General features: G+C 41.7%; 1 protein-coding gene across 2 annotated transcripts in view; it reads left to right on the top strand.

The window, feature by feature from the left end:
* ENOX1 (ecto-NOX disulfide-thiol exchanger 1) overlaps positions 1-19,095 on the top strand; it is a 272,529-nt gene that overhangs the window by 117,343 nt on the left and 136,091 nt on the right. The window contains exons 4-6 of one of the 2 annotated variants that reach the window (XM_012805530.2): positions 6,711-6,884; positions 8,099-8,305; positions 11,989-12,222. In XM_012805530.2, coding sequence (XP_012660984.1) covers positions 6,711-6,884; positions 8,099-8,305; positions 11,989-12,222 — 615 coding nt within the window. The remainder of the gene's footprint in view (positions 1-6,710; positions 6,885-8,098; positions 8,306-11,988; positions 12,223-19,095) is intronic. The other variant, XM_023513593.1, reaches the window with a different exon arrangement.

Below are 19,095 nucleotides of genomic sequence, written 5' to 3'. Positions count from 1 at the left end.
CCTGGATGGTCTGGGGAAGAATCTGTTTCATGCTTTTTTCTCAGCTTCTTGTGTTTGCCGGCAGTCTTGACTTGGGGTGCGAGTCTCCCACTGCAAGGCGTTCTCCCCATGTCAGCATCTGTGTCTCTTCTCCTCTTTGTAGGACTACAGCCACATTAAATAAGGCCCACTCTAATCCAGTATAACCTTGTCTTAACTTGGTCTCATCTGCAAATGCCCTATTTCCAAATAAGGTCACATTGATGGATATGAGGGACTAGAATTTTAATGTGTCTTTTGGGGGGACATAAGCCAACTCATTATCCCCCTACCCCAGACTGGTTCCGATGTCTCTCTTTTTTCATATTTCTGTAGAATCTCTTATTTAAATGTTTCATGGTTGGTGTCACACTATATTGTCATTTCCTCCTGGATGGTTTCTGTTCTGGGATTGTCACATCCGTGAAGGAAGGGCTCGTATCTTATAAGGCCCTTTCACCCCAAGGACCTAGCAAGACATCCAGTACTGAATGAACACTAACTGTTTGTCAAATGCAATACTTTGTTATCATCCATTATGATCCTTTATTTATATCAAATGTTAGTAATGTTGTATTTATGTAAGCTTACATAAATATGTATTATACATAAATTTTTATCAATGTTGTATATAATTGCTGACATTTATTATTCACCAGATATTTATTGGACATTGTACTAAACACTTCAGTTTTGTTCTTTTAACCTCATTTAATTCTCATAAGAATATTAAAAAGTAAATGTTATTCTCTTTATTTTACAGATATTATAAATGAGGCTTGGAAAGATTAAATGTCCCAAGGTCTCACATGGGAGTCTCAGGGACATTTGACTGCAGACTTGGGCTCTTTACACTTGACATACTACTTTTACCCAGTCCAGACAGTCTTCTTAGATGCTCCCACTTTGTCCTGGTGGTAGTGTGTTTGGTATTCACATTCCCATTCCCCTGGTGAATGCGCTGAAGCCCAGAGAGGTTAAGAAACCAGTCAACCTTAGGCCACCTGGCTGTACCAGGTACCTTGGCTTCAAAATCACCTTTTCATAAATTTTTGTTTTTCCTCTTCTGTTCACAAAATTGTTTTAAGAATATTTTAGAAAAAGAGAACATGAAATGTAAAAACAAAACAAAATATTAAGAGTTTATGAACTGAATGACTTTATAGAAGACCGAGGCTTGTCAATTGCAATTAGAGACTATTCTGAAAAAGTCCTAAACTTCTGGTAAACAGAATATCCTCATGTATTCTGTGGCTTCTCTGTAGAGTGAGGATAGGTCCCATTTAAAATCAGTAGTTCTTTTTGAAAAAGACAAAGTGCAATTGAATGTCTGTGAGAGCCCCTCCAGTCTTTCTCTCTGCCCTGCACAAGTTCTGGACGCTAACCTCCCGTGCTCAGCATCTCCCTGCACGTGAGGGCCCCTTAGGCAGGAGGAAGAGGGCTCAGGAGCCTGTGTTCTAAGATACAGCTTCACGCAGGCTTTAGGCTGGTTGGGCTCTGACCTGTGCTTCATGTCTGTAACCGGGCTATCTGCCTCTTCCCTCAAACCCCAGACTGCCACTGTGGTGTCTGGATTCTGTCTTGCTTCTCTGGCATGAGTCCCAGCTTAGGTAACCTGCCAGATAGCCTAGTGTTTCTCAAGCTATGGCCTTATGATGTAGTTGCAAATTCCAGTTCCCATGGACTGATTCTGAGCCCTGAACCAGGTTGGAGCAGACCCTGTGAGCTGCAGACAGAGCTTTCCCATCCTGGACCTGTATTTTGTGGGCTACTAATGATGTCTGTGTTCAGCCACTATGAGGACACCCTGAGCCCAGGACTAGACCTGCAATGCTACCGTTTGGCCTAATTGCTCTTCCTTTTCTCATTCTCTTGGTACGCCTTGGTGTACCTGATTCCTTTTCCTGGCACTGACATCTTCTCTCTGCCCTCTCAGCCACAGTCCCAGCCCAGCTTCTCTGCCCACACCTAATCTAGTTATTATATCTGGCCTTGCCTAGCAAGAGGTCCCTATTGCCTTTCTTTCAAATAGGATCTGGTTCCCACCTGAAATATGAGGCTCTTTTCCTGCAGCATTAACAGAAAGAGAAGGAAAGGGGCAAGTCACAGCTCGGAAGAGCAAAGCAAAGAGCTGGGACAAGGGCAGAGCTTGGGGTTCTGCCCAGCAGGTACACCTCTGACCTGGAGGGGCTGACATTCCAGTGAAAATCCAGTCCAAACTCAGTAGCCTGAGCAGCATGATCCCTTCTGTTCTGATTTAACTCCTGCAGCCTCTCTGTACATCATGTCTACAATGCCATTGGCACACCATGGGAGAGCCATGGAAAATTACTTGGAACTCCCGAGGCCTGTCAGGCTCTCTCCCAGTGGGCAGTTCCCTCCCTTTGTGCCGCATGAGCCTCAGCTCACATATCTGACTCTTCTGCTGAGTTCCGTGTCCGTCCTTTATTCTCTCCTCATATCCAAGGGGTGGAGGGGGGGATTTCTTACAATTACCTGTACCTCCAGATCCTGGCAATAGTATGTGCCCAGGAAATGGTGAATGAATGATTTAGTTAATTAATTAATTCAACTGCTATGCCTCTAAAATCCTAAGCACAAAACTGCCTTCTGGAAAATACTCATCAAATGGATGAACCCTGGACTATGAATCAGTAAACAGGATTTCTCTTTTTGTTTTTGTCTTGTCCAATGGGAAACAGACAACCAAAAGAAACCTTTGCCGAGCTTTGGCTGCAGCCCCTCTCTGCTTGGAGCCAGCAATACAGAGCGGAGCCAGACAGGGACACAGCCTGAGATGAATCACCCTTCCTTTCGTTTAAGTACAGTTTCTAAAAGAAAATTCTACTATATGCTTAATTGGATTTTTTCCTTGCTGTGATTTAAGCCGTCCTCCTCGTTCCCTGTGTAGAATTTATAACTCATTATCACCGAAGTTCATAGGGGCAGCTTTTCCAAACAGGACAGGGAACTGACCCTTGGAGTGTATGCTCCCTTCCCACCTTTGTCTTGCAGCGTGTATGTCGTTCTCAGGTTTTCAGTTTGTGTACTTGCTTTAATGAGTTAGTACGTAATATGTTCCTGTGCAGTTTGAGAAAACAATTTCCATCTGTACATATATTGTTAGAAAGTAATGGTTCTTTTTTTTCTTTAGTCTAATCCTTCCTTACTTTCTCCTCTCAAATATTGAATCTCAGCTCCTTTGAGGTCCAGCATAATTTAAGTGTTAATTCCTTCCTAAGCTCTTCTCGAGCCACTGCACTCACCATGCAGATTTCATTAAACCTCATAGTCTCTTCATATTGATGTCAGAGAAAAAGCAAAGGAACTCTTGCTGTATATGGTGTCTTTTGTTTCCATTTCTGAAGGTATCTTTATTTATTTATCACTCAGAAAGAAAGCAGACGTCTGTTACAACCAAAAGAGAATGCAAACGCTGGGCTCTCATCTCATTTGTAAGAAACATCTGCTTACTGTGATTCACAAGGCTCTCATTTCAGGGCTTGCAGTCCTGAGTGGCTTCAGCCTTAAATCATCCTGTGTTGGCAAATAATAGCGATGGCCAGGCCAGGAAAGAAACAGATGAAGTTTATGTACGGGGGAGATTAAATAAAAGCACAAGCGTGCCGATATTCCCATTGCCTGTATTTTCTATTTCTAATATATTCACCTTGGAGGCCAGTATGTTATTTTAAGGATGATGATGTTGAACATCATTCTGGGCTGGGATGTCTTTAGAATTGGCAAATGGATCAGCAGGAGAAATCTTGATTTTTTTTTTTTTAAGGGTAAGGTAAATTTTTTAAAGTAGTGACACATATCAGGTGAATAATCAGGGTGGGTCATTCTAACTGGAAACTTTGAAATAGTCATATTTCTATATGCTTACATATGGAGGCAGAGACTTGGGCCCTAGGTTCTAACTCTATCATTTGTTTGCTTTGTGATGTTAGAAATTTTACTTAACTGCTATGCACACACACCCCCACCCCCCGCAGTTTCTTTATCTGTAAAATAGGAATTATACCTGTGAAATTTTATGAGGATCAAGTGAAGGACCAGAGATTGAGTCTTGTCTTTGTCACTTCAAAACTTTTACGTCTTTTATATTGCTTTGTTTGGAGAATATCAGTGTGGAATCCTGGAGTCTTGGAATGAATGCCAGTGCTTCAAAAGATAATCCAGTCAAATAGTCCCATATTCCAGATGAAGAAACCGAGAACCATAATTACAGAAGAAGTGCCTAGAATGTCAAGGTGTCTACTGTGAAAGAAAATGTTTATTTGGCATTCATATTTAAGGTTCTTTAAAAAAAAGAAAAAGCTCTAAAATACCCCTCCTTTTACTGAAGTCATACTGACCCACTATCACGTCACATGTGAGTTTCTAATAAATGGGATAACAGTCGTTTGGGGTAACAAATCAGAATCAACTACTCTGTTCAACCCAGAGGTGGAGTGGAAACATCCAAAGTAGCTAGAAGAATACTATCAATCATTTCCCAGGAAGGATAGGTTTTTATTTATTTATTTTTTTGAGACAGAGCCTCAAGCTGTCCCCCTGGGTAGAGTGCCGTGGCATTACAGCTCACAGCCTCCAACTCCTGGGCTCAAGCGAGTCTCCTGCCTCCGCCTCCCAAGTAGCTGGGACCACAGGCACCCGCCACAATGCCCAGCTATTTTTTGGTTGCAGCCGTCATTGTTGTTTTGGCAGGTCTGGGCTGGGGATTCAAACCCGCCACCTTAGGTGTACGTGGCTGGCGCCTTAGCCGGTTGAGCTATAGGCGCCGAGCCGAAGGTTAGGTTTTTGCCAGACCTTCTGTATCCTCTAAGTTTCTTTTATATTTATTAACACATTTTATTTCCTAATTATTATAAAAGAGGAATACATAGGTTTTGGTATATGTAATTTTGGAGCCAGAAATCATGTCACTGTACTTAATGAGCTGTTAACATATCACTTCTAGATTTTTTTGCCCTAGAGCAGCATGGCCTCAGAATCAAGGGTAGAGGCTAGCTTCTGCATAGAGATTTTTAAATGCTATAATGTTACTAAAAGGCAGCACTTGTCCCCAAGGTCGCATCAGAAGAATGAAGGCAAGCGGTTTAAGGAGAAGGGAAGAGAAGTTTATTAATGTACTAGCAAATAAGGAGGATGGCAAAGGGTGTGGTGTCATTTCATCTACCTCGGGGCTTATCCAGCCTTTCAGCACAGACAAGCGAAAAGTGAAGCAGTGCAGGGGCATCAGGCACAGGCTGTACGTGAGAAACAAAAACAACAGGGCGGTAGGAACGAAGAAAGGGCATGATCTATGGTGCGGAGGGAGAAAAGATAGGAAAGTAAGAGATAAGAAGGAAGTGTCAGGCCGTGCCTGTGGCTCAAGGAGTAGGGCGCCAGCCCCATATTCCAGAGGTGGAGGGTTCAAACCCAGCCCCAGCCAAAAACTGCAAAAAAAAGGAAGAAGAAAGTGTCATTCTTGGATTGCAGAGTAGTTGGAAGGTCATCATGACCTCTCCTGGGGGCATCTGTGCTGCTGTGTACCTAGGGATGTTATAACACCAGTGAGAGTATCTGTTTTCTGTAAACAGGAAAACCCTCATAAGAGGGGTCCTCTTGTAGCTACTCTTAGGAGCTCAATACAGGATTCCAGCCCCTGCTCTTAGAAAGGTCTTAATTTTTGAGACAGAGTCTGACTCTGTCACCCTTACTAGAGTGCCATGGCATTGTAACTCACAGCAACCTCCAACTCTTGGGCTCCAGTCATCCTCTTACTTCAGCCTCCTGAGTACCTAGGACTGCAGGCTCCTGCCACAAAGCCTGGCTAGTTTTTCTATTTTTAGTAGAGGCTGGGTCTTGCTTTTTCTCAGGTCTCAAACTCCTGAGCTCAGGCAATCCATCCACCTGGGCCTCCCAGAGTGCTAGGATTATAGGCATGAGCCACTGTGGCCACCCTTTTGCCCCCTTCCTATTATCAAGTTTTGTTTTGTTTTGCTTTAATACAAGGCATAGAGATTTCAGAAGAATGGACTAATTATTGATTGAATTATAGGAAGAAATTGTGATTGTCCAATAGAATCCAGAAATGTATATAGCTAATTTTACGCCTGCATGTATTGAACCTATCCATAGTAATTATAATCACTTTTTTTCTTGCTGGGGGAAATAGGTTAGGTGGGACCTGAACGCATTATTATAAAATATGCACAAATAAATTGAACTTTTCTAAATCTAGGTCACTTGGGTAAGAAGGCTCTTTTGATAAAACCAGGTTGACAATTAGATTCACAGGGCACTTCTATGTTAAATGATATTCTTCCCACATTGTGGGTCGTAAGGTGTTTAAACAATACAGCAACATGAAGAAACAGAAAATTGCCTCCATGGTAAAGCAGAACTTCATGTTGAATGGTTTTACACTTTAATATGCTATGTTTGTTCTGTCATGTTAATATTTTAAGTAGTGTAATTTCCTTTTCATGTAGTTTTAGGTTCATCTTTTCTGCTTTTTCTTTTTGCCCTTCTGGAATAGCTTTAGATAATGTTACATCTTATGCCAGGAAGAATTCCTGAAAAAACACAAAGTATAAAGTCAAATAATCTTTGCAGGAAAATGGCAACAACGACAACAACAAAAAGTGGATTTAAGAGATTTAAGATTCTGTAGTCAAGACGTTATCTTGTGTACTTTACAGACTCAATCTGTGTCCCAGGTTTTGATCCGAGCCTCAACATGATGACTGGAATCACCCCCATTAACCCCATGATACCAGGCCTGGGGCTAGTACCACCCCCACCACCAACAGAAGTGGCTGTCGTCAAAGAAATAATCCACTGCAAAAGTTGTACTCTTTTTCCTCAAAACCCAAGTAAGTAACACCTGTGAGAAATATTTGCTCATTGTTTTACATTTCTTTCTTTTAAATTTTAAGTAGCATTGCATTCATTTCCAGATGTGACTCACTGGTACATGCACAGTGTGGGGCTTTGTTCCACAGAAGGCCTTTGTCTCTAGATTAAAACAAATACGTGGGGGTGTCACCGTGTGTCTGTCCAGAAGCTGAATCGACACTATAAAGCCAGTACATGGAGTTTGGGGATATTTATCCAGTGGTAGGAACCTTCCTGCATGCAGTGAAGTCTAGCATTTGCCGGAGAACATAGTGCAAAATACGTGAGCACTTCCATCCATCTTCACAACTGTGGGAGAACAACTCTGAAATGTGTTTTCGCTAGATGGAAAATTGAATTAATTTGGCAGTTAGCAGTGTGGGGGCTAGGGGGAAACTTTGCATCTCAGAGTTTCTGGACCAAATTGAATTTTCTCGAAGGAAAACCTACATTCGATGAAGAAAAAGGGCCAGATTTTTTTTTTTTTTTAATTTAGCCTCAGATACTAACTTTATGGCTTAAATAGCTATGATTTTTTTTATTCATATTAATCAGTGTTGCCTTTTTAAAATGGACTTTTCAGGCGATTGCTTTAGTAATCTACATATAAACTAGGTAAAAATGTTGTGACAGTGTACATTTTATCTTTTTATACATCCTCCCCGAAATTTCACAGTTTGCTCATTTAAATGTGAATAATAACAAAGCGTTTTGTCAGGCACGGCGTTTCACAGCCAAGTAAGTACCGTACGTGCTTTTTTAGGCTATGCTTCCCATGTTCTGCTTTCTTGCTCCTTTATCTGGCAACAAGACAAAGCAGATAACAAGCCGAGGTTCTTCATCATGTTGTCATTTCATCATGTTTCGGACTTTGTGAAGTTTTTTTTCCCCTCCATTTTCTTGGTTTCTGTATTATAAAGGAGAAATGAAATTATGCTAACATTTGCTTTATCTTTGTTCATGGACAAGCATAGCCACTCTGTGTAGAAATGAACACACGAAGTAAAGGTTGGGAGGAGCAGGGGAGAAGAACGTAGAAACAGGACAGCCGGGGACAAATGGGAGTTGGTATAGAAATGCACCATTACTCAGTCCGGACAGAGTTACTCTGCAAGCTTTACTTTTGCTGGGAGACGCTGAAAAAGAGAGCAAATAAATAAGAGACAAAACTCTGTTTTGTTGTGATTATTAGATCTGCCACCTCCTTCCACAAGAGAACGACCTCCTGGCTGTAAGACTGTGTTTGTCGGAGGATTACCGGAAAATGCTACTGAGGAAATTATTCAAGAAGTCTTTGAGCAGTGCGGTGATATTACAGCGATTCGGAAAAGCAAGAAGAATTTTTGTCACATTCGTTTTGCAGAGGAATTCATGGTTGATAAAGCCATTTACCTTTCTGGTACTTTTCATTATATCAGGAGTTTTATACATTTTGCTATGTTTTGTGATATTAATATAAGCTTATTCCTTTTTGCCTTAATGCACAGTGAAGTCCTCATAGTTTGGGGCTGGAAAAGAAGGAATTCTGCCTTTTCTCTTGGCTGCCAGAAGCTCTGTTAAGTCTGTGAATTGTACCTCGCTGCAGGAGCAATTTCCCACCATCCAGTCTTTAGGAATTCCATCAAGTTTCTAATTAATGTTCTCAAGTGCTTATTAGATGAAAAGCAATGTTATGAGTAATAAGGGCCATTATTATTATTGGATGTAATCCTCTAGGGGAGTAAAGTACTCTCTCAGCATAATTTCAGTTTTTTGGAAGTGGATTCACTTTCTAGACACCAGGGTATCAAAGCAAGACCAGTTCCTTGCAGAAAAGAAGTTCATGGGCTGTAGGATATAAGGCTCAATATCATAATGCCTAGTTCAGTAAGCTTTGTTCTTTGGTGCCAGTTTCTATAGGCAAGTTTCACAGATATTAAAATTAGGGTAAGTCTAAAATTAGCTTGCCCTTACAGATGTTGAAATTAAGCCTAAGGCTACCTTCCATTCTGCGGGTGTTGGACCAAGGGAATGGAGTCTCTCCACAAAGCTTTTGCCAAATCTAAGGATTATGGGATGGCTTTACAAGAACACATTTTTAGATTCAACTCATTGCCATTCTGTCACACTCTCCAGGTACATTTTTCAGTCTGTCAGTCTGCATTTCACTTCCCCATTCCAAAACTATGGAGGAAGGTGGGAAACCAGTAGAAGAAAAAAAAATCTGAACATTAATCCCAGGTTTAATTTCTGTAGTTAACCTCTCTTGCCATGAAATTCTGTGCCAACCCCAGAAGACTGAAAGTTATTCCAATCCTGCAGAGACTTCCTGAGCTAGATGGTAATATGGAAAACTTCACAACCTATTCCAATAAAACCTTACCTAGTGGAAAAACAAATCTGAGCATTTCAAAATGGAGATGGAAAGCACAGAATAAAGACATTTGACAACACTAACAACTGTCACGCATGCGGGGTTCTATTCTGTCCATGACACTGGGTTTCAGGCGCCTTGGCCGTGATAACCTCTCTGAGGTTAGCTTTTGTTTCCTTATCTGCAAAATAGAGATAGTAACAGTACTGCGTCCTAGGAGTGTGAGGAGGAATAAACCAAACAGTGGATAGTAAGTGCTTAGCAGGGCCCCTGCAACACAGAAGTCATTCAGAAGATTGTTGTTTTAGCGTAAATCCCAGTGGTGATAAAGAAGGACTGCTTCTTTCTCAGGAACTCTATCCCAAGACCTGGGTGCTAATTATGGCTGTGCCAATAAAACACTCATCTCTTGGTATACTCAGGGGTTGGTTCCAAGATCCTTTGATTCCAAAATCCACACATACTGAACTCCCACAGTCACCCCAAAGAACCTGTGTAGATTAGACGTTGGCCTTTCGCCTATGTGGGTGTCAAGTCCCTTGAATACTCCACATTCAGTTGGACAAAAATCTGCCTAAATAAGCGGATCCGTACAGCTGAAACCCATGTTGTTCAAGGGGCAACTGTATTAGTTTACCCCACCTGCTTACACAGAGGGTAAGAGTAGATCAAAGGTCTTTTCAACACTAATACAACATTTAAAACCAGCCAGAAGGCCCTTAAAACCCTGACGAAGATGAACAGTCCCAACCTGAAGGATACAAAAGATGTTCCCTGGTTTATGCCTCAAGTCTGTACTTTTACCAGCCTTAATGCAGGTCCTGTTTCTCGCACCAAGCCCTGTGTTCCTCGTTGTTCTACCCTTTGTGGCAGAAGAAGACCACAGGGCCCACCTCTAGCCTCCTTCCCTGCGTGCAGAGGAGCCTCCTGGCACCTTGTAGCCCTGTGGAGCTGCTGAGTCTGTCCTGGGAAGCTGTGAAAGGCTGATTAATTGGAAGGACAGGAAGGAAGTAAAGCTGCCCCCTCTGTGTGCAGGCTTCAGCAAGCCCAGCCCAGCTGGAGGGCCTGTCTAATTTTAGGGCCGCATTCACATTTGAAGGGCAAGCTAATTTTAGACTCAGCCTCATCAGGGTCTCTTTTAAGGCCTTAATGATGATGTTTCAGTGAAAGTGAGGGTGTTTCTGGAGCCAGAAATGTTTTAAAAGTTACTCTCTGGACGTGAACAGAGGAAGGTTGCTCTGTGAGTTGAGACAGCTGGCCGATCTCAGATAGTCCTGCCTGCTCAGCTGTTACGGACGTATCACTATGGCCTGCTGACTTGTTAAGTTTCCATGGCCCACAACCAAGATACATTTTGCTTTGGCGTTAATTCTGCACATCTGTGATGAGAAGTTTTCAGTTTTGATTGGTATTATGTCTTCCCATTTTAGATAACACAGTTGAAACTCTAGAAGAGAGACGGTTCAGTGGGATCACAGGAATCAGATGTGAGATCTTTATCTTATTTGTAACTTCTCCAAGACATGAAGTGGCCTCCTGGGGGGACACCAGCCTCTAAGGGGATTTTCAGCTGAGTTTTAACCCCAAATGCTGAAATTACCCATTGAAATCTACCATGAGATGTTGAACATCAGCACAGAGCAGCCTAGTATTTCCAGCTGCATCTCATTTGCAAAAACCCCTGCACTGCTTAAGTGCTTATTTTGCTTTCTCTTCTGGCAGCCCCCAGCAGCCATGTTCCTGCTGGGACCTGAATTTATGTTCTGAAAATCTGAGTACCCCAAAATGAAGAGCAACCTCAAAGTCAACTCTTCTTCATTTGAAGTTAGGCTGGCTAGCTAGTAGCTAGTTTCAGTTCTGTTCATGTTGATTTCTCAGATCAAGTTTCTCCTCATAATCTTTATAAGTTGGGTAGCTCACAATAAATTCCCTAAAGATTTCCAGGCCCATTTCTTTTCTTTTGTCTAGCTGTGGGCTCTTGCACAGGGCTCCTGTAGGCTTCAAAGATTTTGTGAACAATTTGTGAGGTGCTGCATACCAGATGAGGTGCTGCAAGGCTATGAGGAAGGCAAACAGTGAGGCCTCCTGATTGAAGGTAAAATATTCTCCTGCGTGCCCCAGAGGATACGTGGAAATAAAACAGCATTGCAAAATTGCCTTGTAATTGTGGCTTTTGCAGCTGCTGAGAGAGAATTGAGCAGCAGCACTTTGTGGGGAAATTAAGCAATAGCCTGTGAGTGAGGTGTTCTGGAATTTACTTTGTAGATCTTTATAAATATCATAGATGGTCTTTATTTACTCATATCCCACCTAAGCAATAGAGTTACAGTAAATTGAAAATACAAAATCAAGGCCATGGAGAGGTAAGGAAAATAAAAATACACATGCCATGTCTGTTTATGAGCTTCCTGGAAGCCAGAGGGAAGAAGGAATTATCATGACACATCTCTGATTGTTGAGATCATCCTCTGTTGGAGACATTGGTTTGGAAGATGGGTAAAGTACCTGCTGAGACACTTCCCCAGGGGTCTTTAACCATCAACCTTAGTGGCTTAACTTTGCAGAGCTTTCCTTGCTCTTCTAAGCAGCCCTATCCCCAGGCCCAGAGAAAGATAACAAGGTGTCCCTAATGAGGACAAAGTAATGAGTGCTTGCCTACTGTGCACTGAGAGCCTGGGCCAAAATGTGTGACCAGACTTTCCATTGACCAGACGTTCCATTGGTTTCAGGTTACAGGATGCGATTAGGGTCCAGTACAGACAAAAAGGATTCTGGTCGCCTTCATGTGGACTTTGCCCAGGCCAGGGACGACTTCTACGAGTGGGAGTGCAAGCAAAGGATGCGCGCCCGTGAGGAGCGGCACCGGCGCAAGCTGGAGGAGGACCGGCTGCGGCCCCCCTCCCCGCCAGCCATCATGCACTACTCGGAGCATGAAGCTGCCCTGCTGGCTGAAAAGCTCAAAGGTATGATTCCACCCACTGAGGCATTTCTTCTTCCTTGCTTAGCCACTACCCACTGAAAGAGAAATTCAGTGATTCCCCAAGTGCAGGATCTCTTGTCTTTCCTGCCCCTTGCACCTGCTGGTTTCCTGGAAGCTGCAGGCACCTGGCTTTATCATCCTGTTTGGGACAGAGCCCTGGCCCTTTCCAGGGCCCTCACCTGTTCTCTGTGAATGTGTATGTGCAGCCCCTCAACAAAACTCTTACAGTGAGGATGCAGAAGGGTCAGTGGCATTAAACTCAAGAGCAGGCTACTGTCTTCAGCTCCAGTGGCCAAAGAGCCAGGATGGCATCTGGGCCTGGGCGTAGAGCCGCTTAGAAGAGAAATGAAAGAAGGATCCCTGTCCTCAGAGGTGCACTCAGAGGGGCACTTCCACAGAAAGCTCAGCAATAAAAGAGCATATTCACTTCCTGTCATGTTGCTGAGCCCTTCTCCTGTGTTTGATGCTGTGGGAGATAAAGACTTGGGAAAGCTTAGTAACCAGTGAATTACAGTGATGACTGGGAAGAGGCCAGATTTGGAAGTTAAAATCCTTGCATGTGTGATTTCAGTTCTATTATTGACTAACGTTGAGTGAGCTGAGCCACATCTGGGCATTTTACAGGCAAATGGTGGTCAGACCCTCCTGGGGGTCTGGCGCTGTCAGGATTTGATGAGAGAACATACGTCGCAGTTGCTGGCCACATGTAGGTGTCTGCACATAATTAACTGTAATACAAGGCCATTGGCGTGATTGTCAGCCACACTTTGGGAACTCAGAGGCACGTGTAATATTGATGAAGTTTCAAGAAAGTCTTTACAGAGGAGGCAAAATATGAACTGTGCAGGATAAACAAGATCTTCTTCCCTAGGAGAAAAGGGGCATAAAGGCTATCCAGGCAGAGGCTGGAAGAGAGGAACTCAGCCCAGGAGTTACACTTACAGAGCATGGTGAAGCTGGAACAGCAGTGTGGGCTGAGTGGCAGCCCTGAAGGCTGTTGCTGGATTTGGGTTCATTCCATGCACAATGGAGAAGCCATTACCAATTTCTGATGAGAGGAGGGATGTGATTCATCCTTCAAGTGTGTTAGAGCATAGCTGGTGTATTACAGGCAGTACGTAAAGTGTATTGGATGTTTTCACTAAAGGAAATATGTGAAAAGCTGCCAAACCTATTTTAAGAAGATAGGAAATTGACATGCTACACTTAAAAAAAAAGGAAAGGTCTGTTTTTCCAACCTTCATTCCCAGGCTGGGGCTAGGAATCCCTAACAAGCTGCAGTGGCTACTGAAATGGCCCATTGTAACCAAGCCATACTTCTGGCTGATGTTCTGGTTGCATCTTCTGCTGCTCTGAGAAAGCACATCTTACAGACACAATTACATAGGCCATGGCTATCCATAATAAAAAACATACACGATTAATAAAAACACATACAATTGCAGATATAGACATCATCTCACTTTTTCATACAGCCTAGAAATCATAAGTAACAGTCAAAATGAGATAGTGCTCCATTCTCAATCAGGAATATTTGCTGGAACAAATAACTTTCTTTAATATCCAGTGTACGATGTGGTATCAGATTATGATCTACCTAAACTGCACTCGGTTTGTCCACTCCTAGAAGTGATAAAAAGCTAGCACCTTGATTCTGTGACCTCACAGAAGAATTTCATCGAAGTTGAGTTTCTACATTATGTCATTTTTAAGAAACCAGCATAGAAGTATCTATGCACGTATGAGGACCATGGCATTTGCTTCTCATTTTAGAGGATAGCAGATTGGGATGTCAGTTTGGTAAAGTAATTTGCAAGCCTTGCCATTTCAAAAATATATATTTATATAGATGAGTATAATTTGCAGAATTCAGAAACTGTATCTTAGCCAAGTACTATGTGATCCCTTGAGGAAAGAACAGATTGGAAATTTTAATAGATGGCTGTTACAGTAGGATGAACTAGCTGGGGATACATCTTAGGCAAGAGTCAGGTAATATCGAGCTTGACAATTTCAACTGAAGCACAGAGTTTGGAATATAAACAGCATTTAATTGCTTAGGAAATTGGCTGCCTCAGAGAGGAAATCCACTCTGTGCTCCTTATAACGCCTCAAAGCCAGACAGGAGGAGCCAAGGAAACTGTTTCCCAGAAGATGATTTCATTGATGTGTGGATATAAAATACTGTCAAGACCTAGATAAGATATCAGTGTCAGAAGGGAAGTGGAAATACAATCTGAAAATACCTAATTGGATCTGATTTTTTTTTTCTCCCCTGAGAAATTATGCTATCTTAGGTTTATTGCAGATACTTTTCCCCTATTTTATGTCGTATTTGTTTATTCTTATACTTTTCTTTTTGAAAATCAGCTTTATTCTGCAAAGTTTATACAAGCCAAGTCTTTGTTATGATGTGTAAGGCCTTCCATATCCAGGCTAGTGCTAAAATTGTACACATAGTAGGTGCTCAGTATATTAATTCTTTTCTCTCTTCTTAAGCTATTTGGATCTCTAAGTATGTGTATTTCTGACCAGGAGTGTTGCTGAGCGTGACCAGAAGCATAAGGAAGTGATGTGTGTTCAGCAATCATTACAATCACTCAAGAAGCGTTTTATTGAGCATTTTACCATATGCCTGGCTCTTTTCTAGGTGAAAAGAAAACAGCATATAAGCCCCTGTGTCACTGACTTTAGGTTATTGAATGATAGAAGCAATAACTAACTTTGCATTTGCCTATTATATGTCATAACCCCACTTTTGTAAGTGGAAGTGCAGGACACTGTCCTAGAGGAGATAGCCAAGCCAGCCATCTGGGATGAGAGAAGGGGGAGGATCTTTTGGGAACGCATGACCATATTTGCTGCCTACTTGACCTTCTGAAGCCAGAAGAAATACTCAGTTGTGTTTATGTAGTGTCTAAGGCACAGAGTCACCCAATGTCTGTTACATTAATACCAATTCTAAAAAAGAAAATTAGTGGGCACCCTGCTGGTTAAATAGACATTGTTCTGAGACAATTCAGTTTAATGAAGACCGACTGGGAAGTAACTGCTCAGAAACTCAAAGTTTATAGCTTGGCTTTGAGAAAGTAAAAAGGAGCTCAGGAACACTATAATTACACTTTCTTGGAAACAGCAGCACCAGGCAGATGAGATAATGAATTTCAGTGTGTCTAACACAGACCATCCACCCCTAGAGGAACCTTGTGTTTTGGACGGTGGAAGGAAGAGATTGATTAGACAGTGAGGAAGGATTATATCCTAATTCACTGGGGATTTCTCTTGGCAACAGCATTTAAAAGTTCTTATGTACTTTTCCCACCTTCATAATAATCTTTCATTGTGTGATGAAGAATTTCTCTCTGCATCAGGTGAAGTTCTGACAAAACTTTGTGGGCAGTGCCCTTGAGAGTCCCTGATGTGTCATCAAGAATACAGTCCTCCTGGGTTTAGCTTTCCTATTTCTAGAGGACTAGACTCTTATCTGCATATGGAATGGCCAGTGTCAGCCTGCCACAGGGAGGAAAGGGCGGAAGTGGTACTGGCATTTTGCTGAGAAGGTTGTCAATATTTATGGTTCTGTGAAAGTAAAAATCAATGATGTTATGAGCCAAGTGGAGGTTCCATTAGCTGAAAGCCAGGCTTCCTTCTTAGGGCAAGAGAAATATGAAACACAGGAACCTGTTTGAGAATTACTTCCTTAGATGTCAATGACCTTCATAGAGGCAAGGTGGGCCATTTTATTTAGAAACATATTACTTGACCTTGAAGCAGGAATAGTCAGTGTACTTTCATATTTCCCCCCTTATTTATTTTCTCATTTTTACAGATAACTAAATAGCTGGAGAGATTGTGTGTGTTAGAGTGGAGGGGAGAATTATCCATTTGTGTAGACTTTTATGCCATCTTGAAGGCTTGTTCAGGGGTATATAGTGAAATTTTGGGAATGTGGCAACAGTATTGCTTCAACCATCTTGGTATTTCAAAATCCACTTAGACCAGCAGGAGACTGTATTTTCAGCTATTATCAGAGCGAGAAGTCAGTGATAGTAGTATAGACACATCATGCATTGTATGTGTATGTGTGTGTCTGCATTTCTTTCTAAAGAAAAGTGTTCTAGAATGTCTTCCATTATTTTTTTATTTTCTCTGTTCAAATATGGAATCTTTCCTCCTGTTGCTCCTTTATAGATCTAGCCATAAATAATGGTACTACATCCCACCAAAGTTTCATATTCAGTGTTCACAGCCTGGCTTTTATCCCATCTGTTCTTCTGAACTTCAGGCCAGGAGCTCCCACTATACTATACACAAAGAGGAAGGAGAGAACGATTTACCACTTGGTTCTTCCCATCCTTATCTACATGTCAGTTTAACTAAAATCCACCAATTTTCCACTTTGCTATGGCACACCCTGAAGTTGCAGATATTACTATAGCATGGGCATTGCCTTCAAGGAGCTTGCAGCCAAATGGTTATTAAAGGATACTCTCCAGCACTACAGTCATGACTGTCTTATGTATATAAAATGAGCATGTGCCAATGATTTTATTTAACTCGTTGAATGAGGAAACCAATAAGATGTTAGAATTGATTCAAAGGAAAATTTGCCTTATAAAGATTTGAGTGTGCTACTGAATACAAATTTATTTGCCTTGTTAGAGAGAATTGTTTGTGTTGTTATCACTATTTCCACAATTTGTGTTCTTTTCCTGCAGAGTTATACAGCAGGCTTGTCAAAGACTATTGGCTAGTCAAAACCTAGTCCAAAATGAGGTTTCACACGCCTATAAGATGAGAAAATTGTGAGAGCTGGTTCCAGTTCATGCCTAGTGGTCCATTGAAAGATCTGATGTCATCTCTATGCCCCTTCTCAATCCTTGGACACTTGTGTTTTTCCTGGATAGGGGTAACAGCTATTCTGTGATTTGGAGTGGCGAGTTTAGGGGCAGGGTCTTACCAAACTCCTAGGAATGCTATTAGATCCTTTTGATATTCTCTGTCATTTCAGCTGCTACTTTCTATTTGAGGTTTCCTTTCTCTCTTAAGTTCGATCAGTTCCTAACCAGTTTCCATGGCTTTCATTGAGTCCTTTCTTCCAGTGTTTCTCAAACTTGAACGTGCCTATATATTATAACAAATTACCTGGAGTAAGATGCATATTCCTAGTCAGGAGTGTGGGAAAGGGGGATCTGCATTTTTAAGAAGATCATAAATGATGCTCATGCATGTGATCTTTGAATGCAAAGTTTTGCCTGTGTGCAACTTGTTAATGCCTACTAAGTACCAGGTGCTAATAAATGTGGCCAAAACAGAGAGAGGTTGACAAAGTCTGAAATAACCAGAAATAGAAGAGATGGGCATGGATTCAGGTGGTGGCACTTAATGATAAGAGATAATTGTATAGTATTATTCAGCTTTATTATTCACAAAGCTGAACAATGGTTATCGTCTTCCCAGAATTAAAAATACATTTAAGAAGATGTTTGAGTCATTTGGTAAACTGGCTGGTGCCTTACTGCAGAAGGGTCTGCTTCTGTGGGATTACCTGATGACTCTTTCATTTTCATTACGAGTGATAAGGGTCTCAGAGGCCTAAAATATAAAAGAATAATCCCAATTAATCATTAGGAGAACATTTATCTCTGGTAGACAGTGGCATGGGTGAAAATGCTCTTTAACATGAAATTTAAGTGTTTATTATCAACTATGAAGCTTTCCAACTTTTAGCCATAAAATTGATAGCTTTCCATTACTAATCACTACAAATCTATCAGAAACACACTAGTTCCTTCTTATCTTCAGGGTATACGTTCCAAGTCCCCCCAGTGGACCCCCCCCCATGTCTAGTAAGGAAACCTATATATACTATGCATGAACTTCTTTTTCCTTCCTCACAGTTTCACAGGTAAAAGATACATTCATAGTCTAAATTTTAGCATCCTTAAAATGCATTTTTCTCTTTATTAAATATGGAACTTTCACCTTTTTACATAAAGAAAGTACTTTAAGGCATATCCAGATTGTCAGTATGACTGATTTTGTGCTTTAGGGTGACTCGAACACAAGCACTGCTATGCCAGTAAAGGTGAGCCCATAACCAGGATGGCTACAAAGAGACTCACAGGAAAGAGGTATAGGCAACATGGATATTTGGACAAAGGAATGATTCATTTCCCATGGAGTGGAGTGAAGCAGCAAGAGATTTTCTCATATTATTCAGAATTGTGTGCAACTTAAGCCCTATGAATTACTTCTGGAATTTTTAATATTTTCACACTGCAAGTGATGGTGGTTGACTGAAACCTGGAGTAACTGAAACTGTGGCAAAGCCGGGGGTGGGAGGTACTCCATAGTTTTCTGTAGAATGTAATGAACTATAAACTGCAAAGGGAAAAACTCAATGACCAGAAGATTGAACTGTGTTTTCGAAGTTTTATTCTCATATTAATGCCCCCCAGAACTGGAGACACATCCATAAACCAGCAAGTACTGGGCAGAGTGATGAATGCTTTAATAGCAAGGTGCGTAGGGAATTGTGGAAACACAGTAAAGAGACACCTAATTCATCCTAAGGTTGGAGAAAAGTTTCCTTTACGGAAGGGCACCTTAGCTGAATCTTCAGGGAAAAATAATGGCTGGCCAGGGCAGCAGGAAATGGGAGGGCCCCTTGGGTGAGTCCACAGCATGTGTGCATGCAACGAGGCAAGGCCATGGTGTCCAACAAAGAGGGATATGGCAAAGAAATAATGCAAATCAGAGAGCAGGACCAGAGAAAGAACGTTTGCAGTGACCCGAGTGTGATGTTGTAAGGACCCTGATTAGAAAACATTGAGCAATTTTTAATGAGCAAGTG

This window comes from Otolemur garnettii, unplaced genomic scaffold (assembly GCF_000181295.1).
Source record: "Otolemur garnettii isolate 467f Iridium unplaced genomic scaffold, OtoGar3 scaffold00043, whole genome shotgun sequence".
NCBI lineage: Eukaryota > Metazoa > Chordata > Mammalia > Primates > Galagidae > Otolemur > Otolemur garnettii.
Note: the sequence above shows the minus strand (reverse complement) of the source record. Positions and strands in the feature narration are given on the sequence as shown.